This window comes from Engraulis encrasicolus, chromosome 8, assembly GCF_034702125.1.
Source record: "Engraulis encrasicolus isolate BLACKSEA-1 chromosome 8, IST_EnEncr_1.0, whole genome shotgun sequence".
NCBI lineage: Eukaryota > Metazoa > Chordata > Actinopteri > Clupeiformes > Engraulidae > Engraulis > Engraulis encrasicolus.
The window spans coordinates 42,483,691-42,510,157 of record NC_085864.1 but is presented as its reverse complement, the minus strand read 5'-3'; the positions used below and the strand labels follow the sequence as shown (position 1 = coordinate 42,510,157).

The 26,467-nt window shown below is 41.7% G+C and overlaps 1 protein-coding gene across 1 annotated transcript in view; it reads right to left on the bottom strand.

Annotated features, from left to right (window-relative positions):
* The window catches only part of megf6 (multiple EGF like domains 6), a 121,330-nt gene that overhangs the window by 36,448 nt on the left and 58,415 nt on the right, over positions 1 to 26,467 (bottom strand). Inside the window, exon 20 of the mRNA XM_063204632.1 lies at positions 24,140 to 24,268. Coding sequence (XP_063060702.1) covers positions 24,140 to 24,268 — 129 coding nt within the window. The remainder of the gene's footprint in view (positions 1 to 24,139; positions 24,269 to 26,467) is intronic.

Below are 26,467 nucleotides of genomic sequence, written 5' to 3'. Positions count from 1 at the left end.
ACATGTCCACATCTCCACAGGTCTGAACAAAAGAGAGAAGAAAATTCTCCTAAGCGCTTAGTTCCGTATGTGGAGGATGGATAGATTTTAGGGTATGTTAGGAAGACTGAAGGATTCCGACTTAGTAGGCTAGGCCTACCCATTTATTTGGTAATCTACTTGTTGGCGTAGTAATTGGGTAGTGATAAGGGTAAAATATGTTCATGGTGAAGAAGGGTAAAATTCTCTATAATCCAGAATTGTGGTGCGTGTACTGTATGTTAATGTGCATTTTCCACTGTTGACTCATTTGTGTCACTGCCACATGCACTTTGCAGATTGTAATCTGCGTGCAAATGATCTCAGCACAATTTTCATCTCCATGGCAACACTGACAACAGCGAAAAGAGATAAGACTGTGAGAAGAGCAAGCTGAACCGCAGAGTAGTTCTCAAAAATTACAGCAAAACACATGTAAAAATGTTAATTTATGTGTGCATACTGCATATTGTATGCTGTAGGTTTGTATCCCTCTTTTGGATTTCAAAATAAACTTTGGAATAAGCTTTATTAAAAATACAAACAGTTTCATTAGGCTATGGCACTTTCTTTGGTAATCTGAGGGAGTCTTTGCAGGGTATATTTTGGATTTACTGTCTACAGTTTCAGTAATACTTTGATGACCTTTGATGGCTGTGTGAGTGAGATTACTTTAGAGATGACCAGACACTGTACTCATATTTTTGTTTGCCTACATAGAAAGAAACTATGTGTATGAGATTAACATCATAATTCCAGTTATGCACTCTTTAATGACTAATACACGTTTCATCTTTTTCCTCTTTTACTGTCCTCCTTTGTCCCTCCTTTCCTTCATAAGTCAATAAAAAAATTGTAATAAGAATATTATGTATTGTACTTATTTTCTTGAAAACCTTATTTATTTTATTCATAATGAGAAGTAATTACAATTATTAAATCAAAACATGTTTTGTGTGACTTTAATGGACCTGACAGATACTGTATATGATTTACCGTATAGCATGATATGGACACTTTAAGGCATTTAACTTCAATATAGTGATGGTTACTGTTTGTGCAAATAAGCTCATGAGTGTGATAAGATTGCACTTATCAGAACTCAACATTAGCGTGGAAGTCATCACATTTTTGCAGAAGACTGTGGTTACATTGCACTGTGGAGAGATACAGCCCTCCATATCACACACACACACACACACACACACACACACACACACACACACACACACACACACACACACACACACACACACACACACACACACACACACACACACACACACACACACACACACACACACACACACACACACACACACACACGAAAGCTTGTCCTTGGGAAAGTTTGTATGTTGTCTGTGGGAACGGCCTGCTATAGCAGCAATATCCATAGCTCTATCTTTCTGAAAACCACTGAAGGCAGGGGTCTGACTACAGCACAGAGCAAGATGTGGTTGCTGTACAGGACATTAACGTTCCCATCACTAAGTTACACTGACTTCCAGTGAGGTTTAGAATTGAGTTTCAAACTCTGGTTGTCACTCAATAGAATATTCCCGGCCTACATACTGTATTTTGCAGATATGCTAGAGCAGTATTATCATAAAAGATGTCTCAGAGTCTTCACAGTATCCTCTACTGGTTGTGTCTAGGGTAACATCCAGACTGGGTGAAATGTACCATTATGCTGCCAAATGCTGGAAACAGCTTCCTGTTCAAATTAGAACTGCCCTAACAATGACACATTTTAAAATAAATGAAAAACATTCAACTTAGTAGCCTACTCTCATACTTTCTGCCCTCTATAATATTTTACTTCTCTCTTCTCTTACTTTCCTCTCAAGCACATTGAATGACAGTTATGTGTGATAAAGTGCTATACAAATCTTATTGCTACTGCTATTGCTATGTTGTGAGCTTCCATGATATTAAGTATATATAGAGTAGAGTAAAGATATTAATAAATCCCAAATAGAGTATGTAAATGTTCAGCAGCTGCATAAAGAAAATAGTCGCATAATTACACATATATGGACAACGGTGACCATTGCCAGAGCAGCAATGAAATGCAAGCTGCCTGCTTGAAGCGTAGTAGGGCCTCTCAACCCCATACCCTTTACCGGGCCCCTGTAGATGCAGGAATACACAGACACATTCCTTTATCATTTTATCAAGGCCTATTCTCAAACTAATTTCTAAAGCCTACTACACTCTAAGGGCATTTTCACACCTAGTCCCTTTTAAATCAGCCAAACTCAGTCCTCTTTAATAGGGGTTTCAGGCCGACCAGAACGGAGCCGGTGCCAGAACGGAGCCGGAGCCGGAGCCGGAGCCGGAGCCGGTGCCGGTGCCGGTGCCGGTGCCCACATCTGTTACGTTCGACACTAAATCGCTTATTTGCGAACCGCCCCTGTTCATATCGGGCTCTGAACTTTTTCCACATGTGACTGTGCTACCAGGATGAACCTGCTGACGGTCACGTTGTCGTCATGCATGTAATTGTTGCGTATATTTTGTACATAGATTTGGATAAAATCATCTGCTATAATAATTGAATGGATTGTCTACACATGCATGTAATTCTATGATTGCTTTTTCCAACATCAAATTTTTCATTTGTTTGTTTCATGCCATTTATTTTTCGAGTGTATATTTGGCATATAGCATCTGTTGAACTGTAAGCCTTGGGAACGATTCTGAGTTTCAGCTTGCCATTCTCAGAGTCTAATCTATTTTTTTGCTGTGGCCAGTGATTCTATGATGAACATTGCGGCAAGTTCCTTTGCGAGCAGATTATTATCAGCAAAGTGCATGTGACAGTTACACAAAAAAATCAGCCGTGCTATATCGGCACTAACATACACACAGGCCAGGCAGTTTTGGTTTTTAGAGATATACGTTTCTTTGCCATAATTGCCTTTTACCCTTGTCATTACACCATTACCCCAAAAGCAGATAGCCAAATTGTGCATTGCATTTAATAAATGAATAATTACACAATTACATGGAAACATATAAGCTGAAATCATTCCATCTTCCTTACACACCCTTCTCTCTTCAACTACAAATATCGACCAAAGACTCACCAAAGCTCAAAAAAGATTACACTTCCTCAGACAGTTCAGGAAATTTTCAGCCAGTCAAGCAGGCACGACCCTATTCTACTGTGTTATCATCGAAAGCATGTTCATCTTCCCCATCTTAGGGTCAGCCCTATGTTCCCCGGGTCGCTCCCCGCAACCGGGGAACTTAGGACCCTTTTTTCAAAAAAGAGTTCTATGTTCCCCGCTGCCTCCAAGTAGACTGCTGCTGCATGGCAAAGTGCAAGTTGTTGTTGCACCTCTGACAGGTTAGGTTTAGGGATAGTTTTGTTCAGGGCACAAATTTACAACTCAGAAACATTGCATTACTGACAAGTTAGGTTTAGGGATGGTTTTGGGAAGGGCACAAATTTACAATTCAGAAACATTGCATTACTGACAGGTTAGGTTTAGGGATGGTTTTGGGAAGGGCACAATTTGAAAACTCTGAAACATACAATGCGGGGAACATAGAACCCTTTTTTAGAAAAAAGGGTCCTAAGTTCCCCGGTCTCATACAAAGACAGGGGAACATACGACCCGTGGAACATAGGACCCGTGGAACATAGGACCCGGGGAACATAGGTACGCTCCCTCCATCATGGTATGGTATGGCAGTTGCTAGGAAGGGTAGGGATTTCACTGAAGACTCCCATTGTGAGGACTGTGAAGAGCTTGTGGGATGGTTTCTTTTCAAGACCTCGAAGCAGCTCGTTCAGGTGAGAGGGATGAACCTGATGAAGGTAGACTGATTGGTATCTGAGGCCGGAGGCAGGGTGCTGCGGTGACCATACCGTAGCCATCCACAGCCACCCATTGGCCTACCTAACCCCCCTGAATGGGGTTTTGTGGTTTAGAACTCAGCGCTACCGAAACTTGAACTGAGGCAACCAGGCCTGAGCTGGCCAGTCACAGACGAAGCAATGCTGGACCCGGCTGCAGTATTGCCAGATTGGGCTGTGTCCCGCCCAATTGGGCTGCTTAGGATGACCGTGTGCGGGTAAAAATGGCATTCAGAAAAAACCCGCCCAATTTCTGCCATAGAAATCAATAGAATTGGGCGGGATTTTGTGCTTCTAGGCGGGTTTTGAGCATGTTTTGGGCTGGAAATCACGAGTCTCATCTGGCAACCCTGCCCGGCTGAACTGCTCCGATAAGCCCATACATTCACAAGCCGTTCAGTTACAGCCATCATTCCAGCCACTGCACACCTAGCTTCAAGTCCATGTTAATACCACCACCCAAGGAGAGAGTCATCACCAATGCTGCAGCTAGCATAGGCCCTTAGATGAGCTAGACAGTTCAGTTAGCTACCTGAATCCCTCTTTTCAAAGTGATAACATAGGGAGCTATTGGTATCATAACACAGCACCTCCAGCCAGACAAGCAACAGGGGTAGTGGGGGGTACACAGCAGACTTGTAGGAAATTCCAAATTGAATGAATTGAAATTCACAGTAATGCCATAATATGAACACTAGGTGGTAGTGTTCTATGTACTCTCAATGGGTGGTGTAGATTAAATTCAAAGAAATTCAAGGTATTGACATAATCTAGTGTTCGTGTTATGACATTACTTTGAATTTAAATTAATTCAATTTGGAATTTTGTACAAGCCTTGTACACAGGGACTTCAAATCATTAGCCATGGTCTCCCCACCTTAGCCTTACATTGCAACTCCAAAATTTCCAGGAAAGCCAACAACTGCACTTCGGACCCCTCTCATCCAGGACATCATCTATTCACACAACTATCAGAGAGAACATACCATTGCATCCCATGGTGTACCTCACCTTTTACCAACCCACAAGACATCCAACACTTGAATATGCTATCCACTACCTGGCCTACTTACCTCTCTTCCTTATTTTGCACAATGAAACTTGAAATTTGAATGAAAGTGAAGGCACTTTTCAATGTTTTTGTATGTTGTCCTTCCCTCTTATTAATGTTTCCACTTGCTTTTCTGTCATGCCTATGCTCAGTTTTGTTTTGTCTTGCTTGTTATGTTGAATTTGTGGGTGCACCAAAGCGCATTCCTAGCAACTGTGTTTTTATGCTGTTGAAATTGCCATAATATTAATCTCCAAGCTCCAAGTCGATGGAATCATTTTCATCTTTTGTGACCTGTGGCTTTTTTTTCATATTCTTTTAATTGAATCTTTTTTTTCCGAATTTCAATTGCTTGATCTTTTGTCCTGTAGTATGTTGAAAGTGGAATACTGTAAAGAGCAATATAAATAATATGTATTAATGCTTTAAAGGGACACTGTGTGAGATTTTTAGTTGTTTATTTCCAGAATTCATGCTGCCCATTCACTAATGTTACCTTTTTCATGAATACTTACCACCACCATCAAATTTTAAGTATTCATTATGACTGGAAAAATTGCACTTTTCATACATGAAAAGGGGGATCTTCTCCATGGTCCGCCATTTTGAATTTCCAGAAACAGCAATTTTTAGCTGCAAAAATGACTACTTGGGCCATACTAGAAAATATTAGTTTACCTGTATTACTTGGTAAACTTACATGAAAAGATCAAATGTGGCAATAGGCAGCCCAGTTTCAATAAGCAGCATAGTTGCATTACCTTTTTTTGGCCATTTCCTGCACAGTGTACCTTTAAACTTTGATAAGACACCTGCTGGTGAAAGGCGAAACACTACATCATGGATCCCTACATACAGTACATGTAACGCTTTGTGAATACAGACATTGTCATAAATTGACATTTCAATCTTAAAATAATGTGTTACCATTTCATCAATTTCTGAACATAATAAATGACACAAGAAAACGAATGACACGAGAAAACGAGACCAACTCTGCCTTGCTTTGATCTGCAAATAAGCAACGTTTTTTTTGCCAGTTATGTAATCTGATGGTTGTGGTCAGTAGTGGAGATGGTTGTGAGTTATTACGGAAGCATGCTTATATGTACCAGCACTACTGTATGCTCAGCCCATTCTGGACAGAGCCTCAAAAGGGACAGACGAAAATGGCTTCATCTTCACTCATCATCATCAGTCTCATAGTGATTATACTAGCGGGCCATGCACAGGAAATCCCAGACATGGCACAGAAGCCCTCAAAGGAGATATACAACCAACACTTGCTTAAACTTCAAGGAGAATTGATTCAACTTAGGTTTGTTTCTCCAAATCGAGATCCATTCAACTCGACTGCCATTTTGCTGCGCTCTACTGACAATGGCTACATGTGTATCATGAACTCCTCTGATCCAACACAGCGGTGTCGATCAGCGCAGACAGACAGAGTCGTCCTGGAAGATAAAGAGTTTGTCCTGAAGAATCTGTCATTCTCTGACAGCGGAGAGTACGTGACTGAGCGTTGGGTTATGGGCAAGCTAAGGGAGACGAGACTGTACAACCTTGTTGTCTGTCAGAGTAAGTTCTATACTGGTGAAAATCCAGAGTGCATTGCAATCCTTGAAAGCCACGAAAACAGACTGCAGGTATATAAAGAGGAATTCATTAATGCTCAGTCAGATGATTCATACCACACAACTTTGGTCCGGGAAACCAGGCTTCCACTGGAAGGTGTCATCCATGGACAGGGAGGAGAAGAACTGATACTCGGCAACAGAACCACAGTCTGCATTGATAATCAGAGTCACTTTAGGCTTGTCCTTTGGAGGGGTAATCAGTGTCGTATAGGAGTTAACCGCTATTTAATTTACCAAGGAAAATCTGACGCGATGATGGGATTTCCCAATCTCTTTCCACATTTTCTAAAACCAAGTGACAGTTTAACCTTATCTTGCCCTGGAGCCATTCATGAAAATGTAGAGCAGGTGAAGTGGGAGACTCCTGTTAAAGTTCTCTTCATCGACGTGTCTCCATCTCTTAATATCTCCAGGGAAGAAGAGAAAAAGGAAGACATGTACATTGAGACCAGGAAATACTCTCTGATTATCCCATCTGTGGAGACCAAGCATAACGGTAGATACAGGTGCACCCCTGATTATGTAGTTAATTCAATTTATTCACCGCAACAAGTCTTTGTTTGCTCTGATATGGAGGCCTCAACTGTCCTGTTCTCAGTAGGGGACACTGCTGCCCTGGTCTGTGGTGCTGAACTGAATGTCACTATGGCGACCTGCAGATTTTATCGCCATGTAGGTCCAGAGCTGGAAAACCTGACTCTTGATTCCGAGCAGATGAAGGAAATCAAATATGAGACAATGTACAGAGGGACAATGTCCAACAGTCAGTTCTCCTTGACCATGTCCAACCTGACTTTTAATGACAGCGGACTGTATTATTGCCGTGTGTGGGGATATGCTGAAGATGACACACTCTTTTGCTTTGACAAGAAGATCCACCTGCTCCTCAAGCATCCATTTGGCATCCACTCCACTTTCTACAGGGTGCACTCTGTACTGATGGGCTGTGGGCTGCTGGGGATGATCTGTGCTGTGATGTCTGTCCACCTGAAGATCAGAGGGAGAGAGCAGCACTCCCAGGAGACACAGGGGAGAACTGCAGAGCAGCCTGGACTACCCATGAGGAAGAGGAAGGCTAGGGGAGACAGATCTGCTAGTGATGATGTGAGTACTGCTGAAGACAGGGTCTTAGAGTGAAATTACTCGTGAGGTCTAGAATTAATGTCGTTGTGTGATGTCGTGTGATGTATTAAAGCCCTCTGTACATTTCAGTATCATGTTTAATGATAACACAGGGCTTTTAAAATGTATTATAATTCAGATAGCGCTTTGTCACTGTGTTGTGACTATATGCACTATATGTATTTTGACAACGGTGAGAAAGATAGTCATCCCATTCTTCATCAAACACAATTCATTTCATGCAATTTCTTTTACCTGGCTTTGTATACTTATGATTCACATTTTCGTAGAATTTTCTGTGTGTGAACAAATACTCTGCTCTATAAATGTAGGCTATATATACAGTATACATGCGTATTGTGACTGACAGGGACAGGAAGTTAAATGGTAAATGGAGTTTGTTCACCCTCTCAGGGACTCCGCATATCGGCTCTGACAAATTGCAGAGCACTGCTCTGCCAAAGTTCGATTTCATTGTTTTCAATACAACCCTGCACACTTGTGCCGATGTCCACGGATGTCGGCTGCCGATTAGGGACGAGTTCTGTTTTGTCGGAGCCACCCACTGATCATTCAAGCTCTGCTGTCGGAAACGAATTTCCAAACAATTTTATTACCTGTTGAAATGAATATTACCTGTTGCCTGATTATACATGTTTGTGGACTTTGTGTGTGAAAAATAGAAAGAAAATACAGTGTGAATAGCCAGAACAGGCCACAAGTCTCAGAGCAAAATACTTTCTACTTTTTTTGTGATTTTCATTTTTTGCAGAATGTTGAGGTGTTGAAGGAAAAAAAACATTGGATTGTTTAAAAGCATACATTTTAAGAGCAGCATTCTGCTGTTTTCTACTTTTGAAAAGTTAACACATTATTTTAAAACAATATTTTATGATCGAGTGTACTTTTTGTAATTACTTTTTGAGGAATATTATGTATTTCGTGTAGAGGGTTTAGCCTAGTTTCTATTTTATTGTTTTTTTTGTGATTTTTATTTTTTGCAGAATGTTGAGGTGTTGAAGAAGCCACTCACTGCTTCAAAAAAAAAAAAAAAACCATATATTTTGTCTTTATGAGGGCTTGCTATGTATTTTCTATGGGGAAGGGGAACTGAATTAATAGCTGCATTCTGCTGTTTTCTACTTTTAAAACGTTAACAAAATTGGTTAGATACAGTGCCCTCCATAATTATTGGCACCCCTGGTTGAGATGTGTTAAAAGCCTTAAAATAAATTCAGTGTTTATTGCAGAAGAATACTGTCACACTGAAAATTGTAGGAAAATGTAGCCTTCAACTCAAATGAATTGTAAGAAAATAAAAAAATCCCTGACTAAAAAATAATTATTTTTCATTAAATCACCTGTTCCACAATTATTGGCACCCTTAACAATTCCCAGGAAATAAATATAATTGAAGCATTTCTGTCATTTCTACAGAAGTTTACAAAGTTTACCAGAGTATGTAGGAACATTTAATTAGTAATTCATCACTTCCTGTTTCCCTGGGGTATAAATATGACGTGACACCGAGGCCATTTCTCTTATCCACTCTTAAACATGGGAAAGACAAAGGAACACAGCATACAAGTGAGGCAGATGTGCGTCGACCTTCACAGGTCAGGCAGAGGCTACAAGAAGATTGCCACTCAACTGCAGCTGCCCATATCCACTGTGAGAGGAATAATTAAGAAGTTCAAAACAACTGGAACAGTGGTAAACAAGCCTGGACGAGGACCCAAGTTTATTTTGCCACCACGCACAGTGAGGAGGATGGTAAGAGAAATCAAAAGATCTCCAAAGCTCACTGTTACAGAATTACAACAAATGGTAACATCCTGGGGTCACAAAGTCTCCAAATCAACCATCAGGCGCTGTCTACACGCCAACAAGCTGTTTGGGAGGCATGCACGGAGAAAACCTTTCCTCACTCACAATCATAAACGCAAGCGTCTGGAGTTCGTCAAGCGGTATTGGGGCTTCAACTGGGACCGTGTGCTTTTGGTCAGATGAGACCAAGATTGAGCTTTTTGGCAACAAACACTCTAAGTGGGTCTGGCGTACCACGAAAGATGTGCATGCTGAAAAGCACCTCATACCCACTGTGAAGTATGGGGGTGGGTCAGTGATGCTGTGGGGCTGTTTCGCTTCCAAAGGCCCTGGGAACCTTGTTAGGGTGCATGGCATCATGAATGCTTTGAAATACCAGGACATTTTAAATCAAAATCTGTTGCCCTCTGCCCGAAAGCTGAAGCTGGGTCGTCACTGGGTCTTTCAGCAAGACAATGACCCTAAACATATGGCCAAATCTACACAGAAATGGTTCACCAGACACAAAATCAAGCTCCCCCCATGGCCATCTCAGTCCCCTAACCTCAACCCCATTGAGAACCTGTGGGGTGAGCTGAAGAGGAGAGTACAGAGGAGAGGACCCAGGTCTCTGGATGATTTAGAGAGATTCTGCAAAGAGGAATGGCTGAAGATCCCTCTTTCTGTCTTTTCCCATCTTGTGAAACATTATAGGAGAAGATTAGGTGCTGTTTTGTTGGTAAAAGGGGGTTGTACAAAATAAACACCAGGGGTGCTAATAATTGTGACACACATTATTTGATGTCAAATAATTATTTCTTTATGTGGGATTTTTTCCCCACTGAATAAATGCACTTGTATTGAAGGTTGGATTTTTCTCTTTTTTTCCATTAAGGTCCCATATTATTTAGAAAAAAAATAAAATAATTGGAAGCTAAAAAACACATCTCAACCAGGGGTGCCAATAATTATGGAGGGCACTGTATATTACCATATTTCCAGGTGTAAGTTATCATTGTTAGAATCTGTGCTCATGCGTTATGATATTGATCTGAAGGTATACAGTATGAGTATGATATACAGTGTAATCACAGCTTGTATACTGTCAAAAATGACAGATAATATTTGTATATCCTTACTATTTACATCAGCTGTAAAAAAGCTTATTTTGTTTTTAAAACAGTGTTCAATAAATAAAGTACTGGAGTTACAGCGTTTGTGTGTGTGTGTGTGTGTGTGTGTGTGTGTGTGTGTGTGTGTGTGTGTGTGTGTGTGTGTGTGTGTGTGTGTGTGTGTGTGTGTGTGTGTGTCTGTCTGTCTGTGCGCGCGCGTGCGTGCAAGCGTATGTGTGTGTGTGTGCGTACAAGCATATATGTGTTTGTGTGTGTGTGTAAGTTTACTAACCATATAAACTTGGATGTTATCACTTTTTGCTCATGACTGTTGTAAGAGATGCATATATGCAGGGGTGTATTATTAGCAATGCGTACTGCCACCTCGGTCACTACAGCACACTTGCGTACTGACTATCCCTCCTGAAAGATTTCATGAGACTGTTGATGTTGGTGAATAGTCAAACATGTACAAAAAGAAACATAGCATACGTAGCATAAGCAGTTTCTTTCAGGCCCGTAGCCAGCCTTGTGGTAGGGGGGGATCTTTTCCCCCCGACAGTGGACTTCATTTGGCTCCTTATTCCAATGTCCCCAAATACACGAGCACACTTCAAATATTTTCATTTAATATTTTATTCATTATGAGTTTGCTGTGAGTCTGTTGCTGTCCTTAATTGTATGTCTGTTGCTCCCCATTTTTAACATAAATGGACATGAATTGCTTCAAATTACTGCTATCTGACAGTTATTTTCATTGTTGGCCCACTGTTGGGGGGTTTGAGTGGGGGTGAGGGACGGGAGGGGGGGTTCGAACGAACCCCTCGAACCCCCCCTGGCTACGGGCCTGTCTTTGGAGTTTCACCAACAACAAAGAAAATTGAATCAGAGTTGGCTCCAAGTGCCATGGCTGGAGGCTAATGATGAGCGGACAGAAATGTAGTGCCAGTCCCTTGAAATGTGGAATCGTTCCGTATGTGGTATATGGCAGTAAAATCATGCGTTCGGTGTTGAACAAGTAAGGGACACGATGTGTCCCGTTTTCTCATGAATGCCTAAAAATAGACATGTCACTGGCATATTAGCAACTGTATATCTAACGACAGTCAGTGCGAGTGCGACCGAGTTGAGCTCCTGAGGCTCTCTCCTCCCTCCTCCATCATTATGAAATTGTGCCGTCTGTTAACTCCGCACAGAGCCATAGAGGGGGAGAGTTGCGCAAATGGAGGACCAGGAAATAAACTGCAGTCTGCCTTCTCAACGAGATTGGGGTCGTGCCTAAAGCGGCTGTCTTTCCATAGGCTTAACATAGAACCACCACATAAAAAGCCAAATATAAGGACTAACGAACTATACTGCGGGGTAATCACCACAAATATGTAAACTGTCAACTGTCTCGCTAATGATAATTCAAATATTAATGATAATTAAATGCGCGTGGCTTCTTAAATGCATGCAATTCCCAGCCAGCTCCACAACTTCTTCTTTCGTCAGCTCCCTCCCACCATATCTCAAACCGGACAACGCATACAAGTTTATTGCCCGTCTGTGCATTAGCTAGCAGGCATGATGGCGAAATCGGCAAAAACAAAATCAAGACAATAATCCCTTAACTTGAAGATGACCTGTTGACCATTTTTAATTAAGATTTAAATAATACCAAAATAACCAAATGTTTGATTACTCTACCTGCACCAGTTGCAGCCTACAGACAACATGTGTCAACGTTCATGGTGATCATGTTTTATCCTCGGACATAGAGGATTTTTTTTTTTTTAATCGCGGCTGAGGTGCGTACCAAAACATATTTGTTGGTGCGCATATGAGTAACGCCCTAAAAAAGTTATGTGCACCCCTGCGTATATGGGCCTCCATATCATCATCAAGATCTGAAACAGCAGGCCTAAGACAAAGTCATTCAACACCCAAAACACATCTTTAAAGACCATCATGCACACATGAAATTCTATCAAAAATATACCCCTTAGCGCAGAGCCCATGTTATAACCTTACTCTCATCAAAATTGTAATTGCTATGTCTTAATCTGTTACTTAAGACTCTCAGTAATGTCATTTTAATGTATGTCAATAGTATGTGTATGTATGTATGTATGTATGTATGTATGTATGTATGTATGTATGTATGTATGTATTAAGGCTGTAACGATACACCCATCATGACATCAAAACACAACACAGAGAAATAAGGGATATTAGTTCACCAAGGAAAAGGCTTATAAATAGGCTAAGATCATATGTTGAGAGAGAGAGAGAGAGAGAGAGAGAGAGAGAGAGAGAGAGAGAGAGAGAGAGAGAGAGAGAGAGAGAGGAGGGGGGTCAGGGTGTATGGTCATTGGCAGCTGTCTTACTTTATCAAACATAGCCTATCCAATTATATCCAAACATTAAAACAACACAGGCCATATATCGTCAGGAAACATGTTGTATTAAGTTAGGCTACTTATAGAAATGCAACGCTTAATTTTGATTAAGTTAAATATTTCCGTAGCTCTTTTTGATCGTGCAGCAGCGCGTGCCCGCCTACAATCAAACCTCGAAATGAACCTCAGTTACTTCTCACTGCTACGTAACGTGCACGTTTTTCGTTTCGTTTTGTGGTTTGACATTTTATCAAGAGCGAGAATGAATGCAGAGACTGAAATGGAGCATGCTTTCTGCTTATGCAGGCGGTGATTTTACAATATAGCCTAACATTAATCTGGGAAGAAATAATGCTGCCTAATATTCTGCCTCAACGTTTGTCCGACTTCGGGCACCTCCCTACAAGCGATTCCAGGCTGGTTTATACAAGTATGTTCAACTGCAGTGTGCAGGGCGGGGGGCAGGTCTGGATCACATCTCCCTCCTCCCCCCTGAGCACATCTTCCTCCTCCCCCCTGAGCACATCGAGTGCCTCCCCCTTGTCATTCAGCGGCAGCGCTAAGCTTCTACATGGAAAGAAAATATCTCTGGAAGTCACTGCACCGTGCAGAGCAGAGACGCAGAGTTTTCACAAATAAAATCGTAGATCCACTCTCTCTACTCCACTAATGTACCGGTATAATGGTTTGGTGAGTGTAGGAAACACGAGCGGGGAGCTTTGAGTGAACCGCACGATGAACAGCACACCCTGTTTAGTATAGCCATATTAATCCCGAGGGAAATCAATATAAGCTATTATTATTATTATTATTAGCTAATATAAGCTACATGTAGTATTTGTTAAGGCATGGGTCTAATTTGAATTAATATTAAGTGTCTCTTCTTAGTATCTTAGTTTGAAGACCAGATATTTGGTGCCAGTTTCTAAAATTCGAAAGATGGGTAGGCTACTACAAGAAAACTAAAGTAGGCTACTGCACGTGTGATCCGCTCGAAATTAAACATAGGCCTACCCATCATTGAAAAGCATGAGCACATTCTTCAAAGTCCCAAAGCCTGGATGCTGTCGCCACAATCTCTTTAGGATTGGGGACTGGACTCTGAGCAGGCATTGCAGTAGCCTTTGGTAGGCCTATCCTTCGTGCATCTGCCCCGCTTCCAAACTGACACCCTGACACATTTAGCATTAACCTTTTGTTTTTAACCGTCTAACAGCGCTTAACATTATCATTAAATCAATGGAACCTAAAGCAGTTGCAGAGACCGTTTCAATCTTCTCCTTTACTATGAAAGAGAAAGTAAGGTCAATGACAAATTATTCTATGTAAATGGAAATAAACACTCATGCAATTGGAACGTGGAAAATGAAAATTAAATAGGCCTATATTTAGTAGGCTAAATATATTCAATTAGCACTCCAAACGACGAGACATGATACAAGCTGTGTGCATAGAATACAGTGTAGCCAACTACGCATATACTATTATTGATGAATGATTATGCCCAGTGTTTAGTAAATGTAGGCCTATTTACTTAACACTCCAAACGACGAGACACGATACAATCTCCCTAGAATACAGGGTAACGCATTTGCTATTGATGGATGATTCTATGTCCAGTGTTTAGTAGGTCTAAATATATTTACTTAACACTTCAAACGACGAGACACGATATCAAGCTGTGTGCATCTAGAATAAGCCTACTGCATTCGCCAGATAATTTGGGTCCATTTCTCAAATATGGTGCGCTATTATGATTGACGAATGATTCTATGTCCAGTGTTTAGTAAATATATTTACTTAACCAACGACGAGACATAATACAAACCACTTCACACCACAATTAGCCTACATAGGCATTATTATTGTCCAAAGCAGATATAAGAGTCATCAATGTATGCTGGTGTGCTACACTTGGGCCTACCGCCATCGAATATCCTATTATGATGAATGATTCTATGTCCAGTGTTTAGTAAATACATTTAGCCTATTTAGCACCCCAAACGACGAGACACGATAGGCCTACAAGCTGTGTGCATAGTGTAGGCCTAGACTATGCATTCGCCGGAGAAGACATTTGGCGCAAATTCTCAAATAGGGTGACGTCGGGATGGTGTGGGACTGTACAGACTACTATAATAGGAAAAATAGGAGGGGCGAGATCCAAAATGGGAGGGGCGAGATCTCAGAAATCCAGACCTGCCCACTTCTGCAAACTGCAGTTGGATGCTACTCGGTTTATAGGCAGGCGGAGCATCTCGTGCGCTCTCTCTCTCTCTCTCGCGCTCTCTCTCTCGCTCTCTCTCTCTCTGCTCCAACGTCAAACTCCACTCGCAATACATTGCGCATGTATGAATAAAACAAAAATCTCGACACGTTTATAAAAGCCTTCTTGGTCTTGTTTATTTGTCCTTCACCTTCCGATGTTTGCCCAAGTTTTTCGTCTCACGGAGGTTGCTGAGGTAATGGATAACAACAACGTGCTGGTTGGAAGGAGCATGTTATATGAGAAAGGGGTGAATGGAACTGTTACTCGAACGTGTGCGCCCTTTTTCTACTGGTCTTTTTAAGCGCATATGCAAACTCTTGCCTGTATGTTGCCTGTTGTGTTCTACACTGAGGGTAACAACTTTAAAAGGGCACATCGCGATTCTGTGAGGAAGCTTCGCGATAGGGGTTCGTGGGTCTGCGTACCGCGATCCCTCGGTTCGATGCAATATCGTTACAGCCTTAGTATGTATGTATGTATGTATGTATGTATGTATGTATGTATGTATGTATGTATGTATGTATGTATGTATGTATGTATGTATGTATGTATGTATGTACTGTATGTACTGTATGTACGTATAAACAGTATGGATAACTGAAACACCTGTCATTTAGTGTGGCTCAAGTTTCATGGCTCAAGTGGACCAGCCTGTTGGCCAATCTTCATTAATTGTACTTTGCACCAGTAAGGTGAAGTGTGAAAATTCACTTAGCAAGTAGGCCAGTCAATCTAGCTCGAAAAAGGCCCAAAGCTGGGATAAACTGCAATAGTAATCGTCTCTACTTTAAAGTGATCCTTAAACCCACTTGTATCACATATTAAAAATCTACAGCTTTATATTTAGTGGAACATGCTTTTTGTCAAGGTCAAAGTTGACAGATTTCCCATTCATTTCTCCATAGGGAGACAATATAGGAGATACAAGATACATAGGGTAAAATTTCAAACTATGATATATTCATTTGAAGCTTTCACAGTTGGTAACTCACATTCAGGCGGACAATTTTTGTATTGCAAGTTTTCTGGAATATGATGATGAAATATGCAAATGAGGTCATATGTACTGAAATATGTGATAAAATTTGTGGTAGCAGATCAAGCATGAAACAAATAGCAATAGTAATGGTTCATACATTATATTGATCCTTTAACCCAGTGGTTCCCAACCTTTTTGTTCAGGGACCCATGTTTTTACTATTGTAAGCTTTGGTGACCCAGCGCCCGCATGAGAGGAAGTCACTTGATACACTCTATCTCTTCCGAAAACTCATTTTAGTCATCATTTTATTCCTCAATTCGTCTTTGTTCAAAAACAGAATAAATGTTTAATGTAGCACTTAAATTTTGTTGCTTCTATGCATTTGTCATTTATTCAACATGGGCTACATATGGCATTAAAACGAAACCCCTTAAAACTCAAGAGGGCTTCGCGACCCCCCGTGGATCTTTGGCGACCCATAGGCTGGGTCCCGACCCATAGGTTGGGAACTACTGCTTTAACCCCTCTGCATCGCATATTAAAAAATCTACTTTCATCAGTTCAGTGGAACATACTTTCCCCAAGGTCAAAAGTATCCGATTTTACTCACTGAATGTCAAAATGCACTGGAAATCTGCAACTTCTGACCTTCAAAAAAAGTATGTTCCACTAAAGTGATGGATGTAGATTTTACATACAGTGGTGCTCATATGTTTACATACCCCAGCAGAATATACGCTTTCTTGGCGATTTCTCTCAAAATATGAAGGATTACACAAAACCTTTTTTTTCACTCATTGCCAACGACTGGCTTAAGATATTTATTAGCAGTATTCTGTGTTTACTCTTTCAAAAGCATGATCACAACCCAAACTACCCAAATGACCCTGTTCAAAAGTTTACATACCCTAGTTTCTGATGCTGAATATGGCCCTGTTTAACATCAGGGACCGCTCCAAATTGTTTGTGATAGTTGTGGATAAGGCTCTTAATGTTCTCTGATGACAAAACAGCGCATTCTTCCTGGCAGAATGGTTGTTTCCTATAATACCTTTGGGTGTCTTGCTGGAACCTCACATTTGAGGTTTCCCCTGAGTGGCTCGATGATGTTGAGATCAGAAGAGTGAGACGGTCGCACAAAAACTTCATTTTATTCTTTCTGAAGCTAATGACGGGTTGATTTGGCTTTCTGCGCTGAAATATTGTCATGTTGGCATGTCCAAACAATGGACCATGTGCAGATTCAAGGCTGATGAGTGTAAATTTTCCTCCAGTATTTTGTATTCATGTATTCATCATTCTGTGAGTATGGACCAAAAGTGTAGTGCATTTGTAACTCAAATGTCCCCATGACATCAGTGGTCCATAACCATGTTTCACAGAAGGGATGGTGTAACTTTCATCATAGGCTCCGTTGACTGTTCTCCAAATGGTACTGTTAATAGTGGCTGAAAAAAGTTCCATATTGATCTAATTTTTCCAAAAGACTTTGTCAGATACATTCTGATGCTTCTCACTATGCTATTGTAGTAATGGCTTTCTCCTGGCAACCCCCAACAGCCCATCTTTCCTCAAGTGCCTCTTTCCTGTACAGTTTAAAACATTTTTTCATGTTGTCCTACATTTCACCTGAAGTTTTTTTTTGGTTGTCCTATGCCTCCTGAACAATTTCCCTTGCAATGATCATTGCAATGCAATGATTCCCTTGCCCATTGGTTTGATTCCAAACAAACCCCTCATATTGAATTTCTGAATTGAAATTCCAACAGTGCCAACATGACAATATTTTGACACAGAAAGCCAAATCAACCCATCATTAGCTTCAGAAAGAATAAAATGAAGGTTTTTGAGCGACCATCTCACTCTCCTGATCTCAACATCATTGAGCCACTCAGGGGAAACCTCAAATGTGAGGTTCCAGCAAGACACCCAAAGATATTATAGGAAACAACCATTCTGCCAGGAAGAATGTGCTGTTTTGTCATCTGAGAACATTAAGAGCCTTATCCACAACTACCACAAACAATTTAGAGTGGTCCTTGATGTTAAACAGGGCCGCATTCAGCATCAGAAACAAGGTCATATAAACTTTTGAACAGGGTCATTTGGGTAGTTTGGGTTGTGATCATGCTTTGAAAGAGTAAACAAAGAATATTGCTAATAAATATCTTAGGCCAGTCACTAGCAATGAGTGAAAAAAAAGGTTTTGTGTAATCCTTCATATTTTGTGAGAAATCACAGAGAAAGCGTATAAACTGCTGGGGTATGTAAACATATGAGCACCACTGTATGTGATGTAGGGTGGATAAAGTATCAATAAAAAGTGTGAATCATTATTTTTGCAATTTGTTTTATGTTTTGCTTGAGTAAATTACTGTGAAAGTTTCAAATTGATATCTCATTGTTTAAAAATTTTGCCTATTCCCCAAGTATCTCCTATATTGTCTCCCTATGGGAAAATGAATGGGAAATCTCCAACTTTAACCTTGAAAAAAAGTATGTTCCACTAAATATAAAGCTGTAGATTTTTAATATATTATTTAGACATACCTAGGGATTACAAAAAACATGGAATGATTACTATTGCAATTTGTCCCGGGTCAAACGCTAGATTGACTGGCCTAAAGGTAAGAGCACAGTTTTGACCAAAATCTTGCAATGCACACAGCATTATGGGTGACATATCAGAGTTCAAAAAGGAGAAATTCCTGGTGCACGATTAACTGTTGCATCTTTGACTGAGGCAGCAAGTCTTTGGAAACAAGGACTTGCTGCCTCAGTCAAAGATGCGAGGGTTACACACTCACTGAGAATTTCTCCTTTTTGAACTCTGATATGTCACCCATAATGTTGTATGTGTAACGGAAGCCAACTTGCAGAGTGTGGCATGAAATGTTAGTAAACCTCCCTCCCGAAGCCTAAATACAGTGCGGTAGCGTTGGGTTATTGGACCGTCCCTTTAGCTCAGCGAGCTCGTACTGTGACTCCCATTGCTGAACCGATGTCGTTGACGAGGTGGCAGGTTCGCGCCCCGAGGGGGACAAACTGTGCAGGAACACCTCCATCACAGTGGTGCCGTTGACCCGGGTTGGGAGCGAGGTTTAGGGTGGAGAGTGTAACAGAGGCCAACTTGCAGAGTGTGGCGTGGAACGTTAGTAAAACCTCCCTCCTGAAGCCTCAATACAGTGCGGTAGCGTTGGGCTATCGGACCGGCCCTTTAGCTCAGCGGTCTCGTACTGTACCTCCCATTGCCGAACCGATGTAGTTGACAAGGTGGCAGGTTTGCGTCTTCGAAGGGTACGAACCGTGCGGGAATACCTCCGTCACATGCTCATAAGCTCATGTGCGTGACTGCACTTATCACAACTTATCATTAGCTTGGATGTTATCACATTTTTTGCAAGAGACTGTGGATACATTGCACTGCGGAGAGATAGAGAGATAGAGGCCTCCATATCACTCACTCACTCACAGCCATTATGCTGACACATGCTGCAAACAGCATCCTGTTCAAAGTAGAAATACCCTTGGCTAATGTTAGTTATCTATTCCCTAAAATGCTTTCTACCTACTATAATAGTGTTTCTCAACAGGGGCTCTACAGCCCCCCAGGGGGCGTTGGGGGGCCCTAAGGGGCACAGAGAAGGATACAGCTAAGAGGGGTCAGTGTTTAGGTGCCATTGGGATGCATTAGTCCAGGGTTTCCCAAACTGGGGTGAGTGTACCCCTGGGGGTGCGCGGCCTGCCACAAAGAGGTGCACAAGCTGAAAAGATCAATGGCTGAGATGTGTGTTTTTATACAGAGTTAATGAACATTATGTAGTTTTTAATTATTTGGTGAATTGTATGCTGGAAAGATCCATCTGAAGTATAATTTATAACTTCTAGACTTGTCATGCAACCATTTCCATTGTAATGATGGCAGAAAAAAAAGTCAGATCTATTGTAAATGAGGGTTGCCCAAAATGTGCGGCTGTGCAACATTCGCTAAGGGGGTGCGCGAACCACATTGAAATGTATAAGGGGGTGCGAATGGAAAAAAGTTTGGGAACCCCTGCATTAGTCTATTTTATTGTTTAATACTAAGCGGGGCATTGGTAGGCTAATGATGAGATCAAGGGGGCGTTGGAAGGCTTATGATGATGTCCCGGGGGCGTCAACTAAAATAGGTTGAGAACCACTGTTCTATAATATTTGTCTTCTCTTTCTGTCCTCTCAATCACAGTGAATGACAGCTATAGTATGTATGAAAATGTGCTGTGCAAATCTTATTGCTATTGCTAGTATGTTGTGAGCTTCCGTAAGGTAAAGTATAGAGTACAGTAGAGATACTTCAGAAATCCGGACATAAGTAAATGTTGAGTACTTGCATACAGAAAATAGTCACACAATTAAACAGACCTGCAGTATACATTTAATGGGACAACGGTGACCATTGGCAAAGCTGCAATGCAATGAACTGCAAGCTGCCTGCTTGAAGCGTAGTAGGGCCTTGCAACCCTGGACCCTTTACCGGCCTATTCCCAAACTAAGGTGTTTTAGGGACATTACCTACAAGATATCTCCAACTTGAACGTGCACTTGCACTTAACACTTACTTCGCTACCTGGCCTACCTATCTCTCTTGCTTATTTTACACAATGAACGTCCACCTGTATTCTTGTGATGCCAATGCACTTTTCAATGTTAACCTTCGCCGACTTTGTCGCGAAGGTTATGTTTTGACCACTGTGTATTTATTTATTTATTTGTGAATATGTTTGTTTGTTTGTACTTCGTATAACTCAGACAGAACTGAGACAATTCTTATGAAATTTAGTGGGATGATTGGTCATGACCCAAGGAACAATCGATTACTTTTTGGGAGTGATTGGGTCAAAGGTCAAGGTCAAGGTCACGAAAAGGTCAAAAACGTAAATTGAGCCGATTTTTATGAAATTTAGTGGGATGATTGGTCATGACCCAAGGAACAATCGATTACTTTTTGGGAGTGATTGGGTCAAAGGTCAAGGTCACGAAAAGGTCAACAACGTTTTTCTTTGCCAAGCACTATATGCCAGAACAACGTGTGCATGCTGAATTGAATAAGAGGTCAAGAATGGGCCAAAAATGTAATATTACGATATTCCGGTCCGATTTAAATGAAACTAACACCAACATTTGGAGAATGTTATGCCCCACACTCTGAAGATGGCCAGAAAAAAAAAGTGGCGTAGGCCAGTGGTTCCCAACCTATGGGTCGGGATCCAACCTATGGGTCGCCAAAGATCCACAATGGGTCGCAAAGCCCTCTTGATTTTAAGGGGTTTAATTTTGATATATAGCCCATGTTGAATAAATGACAAAGCATTAAAACTAATGCATAGAAGCAACAAAATGTAAGTGATACATTAAACATGTATTATATATTTGACTGAAGACAAATTGTGGAATAAAATGATAACTAAAATGAGCTTTCACAGGAAACAGAGTATCATGTGACTCCTTCTTGTGCGTGCGCTCACGCAGTTGGGTCACCAAAGTTTACAATGGTAAAAATATGGGTCCCTGAAGAAAAAGGTTGGGAACCACTGGCGTAGGCGAAGGTTTGTGCTCTACCGAGTGCCCGTTCTAGTTTTTGTATGTCATCCTTCCCTGTTATTTAGCGTATGTGTCCACTTGTTTTTTTTGTCATGCCCATCCTCAATTTTCTGTTGTCTGAGTGTATTGTTGTGTGCGTATTCCTAGCAACTGTGTTTTTTATGCTGATCGTGGAAATTCAAATGCAAAACGGCAAAACAATGACTACATGACATTGGCGCACATTGGCCTACATTTCAGTCATTCATGTTTTGACAAATTACATAAGATTTTACCCATGACATGTATAGTAGTGCATTGAATAGGAGCACAGATAAGAATTTAGGAGCAGCACTGTGAAATTGTTAATGCACAGACAGGGGTCTAAGACAGTAGGCTATGCCTTTGTCCCCACACACAAAAGCGTACACATTCTACATGAGGGGTGCTGGTCATAGGGCCTGTTTTTCAAAATTACTCCCAGTAAAAGGGCTGAACAACATATTGCACAATCATTTCTATATGCAGCCCGATGTGTCCTCTGCTGTGTCAATGAAAGCCTGTCGCCTAACACATTATCATGCAACTGTAAGACAAAGCCTGGAAGTGTCAGTAAACTCATCTCAACTGTCCCTTCTCTGAAGGTTTTGTATTGCTCCCAAACCCAAGTTAATTACAGTTTTTTTTACAGTGCATTAGGGTAATTGTGCGCCATAGTTTCCTCAATGTATGGGAAACACTGATCTAGCAGTGTTTTTCTTGGTAGTTGTGTTCTTACTGGTAAAAGCAAGTGTAAAAAAAATGAGTGTGCGTGCGTGCACGAGTGTGTGTATGTGTGTGTCTGACAGTTTGTGCCAGTGTGTATGTATCTGCTATGCATGTAAGTGGCCTGTCGTCAAAATGTCAGACCACCTGGATGGAGGGGTGTGTGACAGACGAGAGGGAGAGAGAGAGAGAGAGACAGAGAGAGAGAGAGAGAGAGAGAGAGAGAGAGAGAGAGAGAGAGAGAGAGAGAGAGAGAGAGAGAGAGAGAGAGAGAGAGACTTCCCCTTCATCACCCAGACAGGAAGAGGCCCCAGTACAGTGCATTAGGGGAATTGTACACCGTCCTTAACCCTCGAGAACCCACATTTTAGAAGGCAGGTTCATACTGTGGCTATAAAAAGTCTACACATCTCTGTTGAAATGCAAGGTTTTGTGACGTAAAAATAAATGTCAGAAACAAACGCCTAGATCAACAAAAGAATGGCTTCACCATAACAAGATTGACGTTTTGGAATGGCCCAGACAGAGTTCAGACCCGAATCCCATCGAATATCTGATCTGAAGAGGACTGTGTTGTGAAAAGTTGTGAAATTATTTGTCTTTTATCATTTTATTACGACATAAGACTTAGCATTTGAACAGGGGTGTGTAGACTTTTTATAGGCACTGTAGCACAAACAGACCAATAGGACCACCTTACTAAAAAGAACTAAAAGGAAAAGGCTCAAAAGTCGTAACAACATAGAATCTATGGGGGTTGAAATGAAGAGTGACTTTTTTTCATTCACTAGCGCCAAAAATCAATCAAGATGCGCCCAAAAGAAATTTCAGACAACTGGTTCAAACAGCAAAATTCCATCAACACCTTCAATCTTTCTGGAAAAAAAGTCTTTTGTTTTTTGTCCATGGCTCAGATACTGTACTCTATACTAGACTTGGCTCAATTGACTGAGTAAAGTGAAATTAAGACTCAATACCAATACATAACGGACTCTTGCTGATTTATGTGTCAAAGATTGTTCTGTGATCTTTGAAGTTTATGCTTCAGAAAGGATCCACTGCTATGGACAGAATGCCACAGTAATGTACACACGCACGCACACGCGCACACACACACACACGCACACACACACGCACACGCACACACACACACACACACACACGCACACACACACACACACACACACACACACACACACACACACACACACACACACACACACACACACGCACACACACACGCACAGGCACACACAGGCACATGGACACGGATGAATGCAAATGTCACCAACCACTTTCACCAGCCACTCTAAACTAAATTGTTTTCATTATCTACATTGAAGAAGCCATGCTTTCACCAGGGTTTGTGTGTGGGAGGGTATCTGTGTGTGCATATCAGTGTGTGTGTGTGTGTGTGTGTGTGTGTGTGTGTGTGTGTGTGTGTGTGTGTGTGTGTGTGTGTGTGTGTGTGTGTGTGTGTGTGTGCGTGCGCGCGTGTGTGTATTTGTTGGCTTGCAAAACAAGAAATGTATCTATCTCGAATGTCGTTGTCATGATGAAAAACCCACTTACTTGTTTCGCAGCGCTCGCCCGTCCATCCCGCCGCGCAGGTACAGGTGCCACTGATCGGGTCACACACAGCTTCGTTCTCACACGCACACTTCTTCTCACACCCTCTTCCGAAACTGCCCTCCTCACACTCTGGTGAAAGGAATCATGGGAAACGTAGGTGTGACTCACTGAACAGACCGCAACAGGTTGGAGTAGTGGTGTTAGTGGATTTAGGGTGGATTCCAGCTGCCGTCCTCCCTTGCCTGCTTGTGACCTGAAGGTGATGTCACTGGCGACAGGAAATTAATTCCATATCTTGCAAAAACACAATTCTATTGTCATCTTCTCATTTGGAATCAGGATGGTGGAGGAAAAACAGTCCCCCAAAAGTTGTTGTGGCTAGAATGACAGCTGGGAAATGTCATTTTCTCCACAGAGTCGGTGCCAGGAGGCGGGGTGAGGCCACAAGTGGACGATGGGAGTCTGCACATTGGAATGCACCCTTAGTATATGTTCAGTCTACCGCCCAACAGCCAACCAGTTTCCTCACCTATTGCTTCTCCCAATCAGGATTAGAACCCCTGATCTCAGAGAGAGACTAGAGTCGCTCTAGAGTCGAGACCGTTGCCATTGTCCCATGGCCAGGCCTTAGTTGGTTTAGTGACTGTGATATGGCAGAACAGTAGCCTAGCGAGCTAAACCCCTACAGCAAAATTCCATTTGCGGCTGCTTGGGACGTCTAGATATCTAGACTAGCAGGACAGTACTTGGCCAAACCAAACAAAGAAGATGTAGGTCAAACGCCTTCAGTGTTCTTTTCAGAGTTAACATAACTTGGTTAAGGTACAGTAACATAACATGGTTAAGGTAACTTGGTTAACATAACTTGGAACAAGATTTAGAAGATATCCAAGGCTTTTAATTAAGCTGAGCTAGTTCCTTATAGAACAGATTAAAAATGCTTTAGCCTTCAATGACCTTCATCAGGGCTTTCATCATTATAATGCTTGATATATTGGTTGAAATTGGCAGAGAAACAATCTCTAAAAGCTACACTAGACGATACAAAAACTTTGATATTACTTCATCCATTTTGAAAGCATCAGAGAGAGAGAGAGAGAGATAGAGGGTAAACACAGTCTAAAAGCATCTGCTGCCTTGCAATACACTCATTTGACCAAGAGATGGCAGTGTATGAAACAAAATGAAATGCAAATACAAGCAGAGGTGAAGTGGGCTTTTATAAGGAGGAAGGGAACCCTCATTTACTCAGGAGTCAATATCTCACTCTACTGTAGTATTCTCAACAGGGGTCTACATTCTAAGTTTTCATTGAATGCTTAAAGTGTTTCGTTTTGTTTTTACTGTAAATACTATTGTAGATGAAAAAATCTATAGCAGAGAGAGCTCAGTTCCAGCTGGCTGTTTTCTAGAGGTAAGGAGTTGCTGAGCTTCACAAACAGAGGTGTCCCACCCAATTTCAACTACAGTACTATCTGTGCGATGGAGATAGATAAAAAAAGAAAAAGAGTGTACAACAAAAATCGAGTGTTCAAACGTTAGTTCTGGCCAGGCCATGGTAGTCAAGAAGCGTGTCGCCTTTCCCCTCACCTCTAATTGATCCAGGTGTATCCCCTTTGCCGATCAGCTTTCCTCCCTAGCGATTGGCCACACACCGTGGCGCGCCCCTTTAAATTCTACCCCTTTCTCCCTGACGTGTACGCTGCTTGGTTTTTTGCTACCCACCTCCTCCCCATGCTCCACCTTGTCGTTAGACCTATGATTTTTGGCCCAGGCCCGAGCCCGAACCCGAACCCGAGCCAATTTCGGGTCGGGTCGGGCCTGAAATGTCACTCATTACGTTCGGGTAGGGTCGGGTTCGGCTTCTCTATCGTTGACAGTTTTTTTTTTTTTTTTTTTTTAAATAAATAAATAGGCTATGTAGGCTGTGCGTTAATAATATTCCACGTCAGTTGATAATCCAGCAGTGCAGTGCCTGCTGCTAGAATGCACGCGCTTTCCCTCGCCTCTCCCTCCTATCACAGTGCGCTGAGGCATTTCGGCCGTGTTTTGGCCACGAGAGACGCGTGGTCTGCAAAAAACAGAGGTCGCCTCATCAACCCGACACATACTGTAGCCTAATAAACTCTTGCAATGGCAATTCAAGAACTCCTTCATTCCTGTTCTGCTGCTCGCGTCGTTGTTCTTCTTTGTCTCGCTGTCTCTCTCTGTGAAAGTGCCGCGCTAGATTTTTAAGGTCGTACTGCTGCTGTGGCTTATGGCCCAATGATCAGCCGGTCAAAATGACGGACGCCCTTAAAATTTTCCGCCAACTCTTAAAAAAAGCGT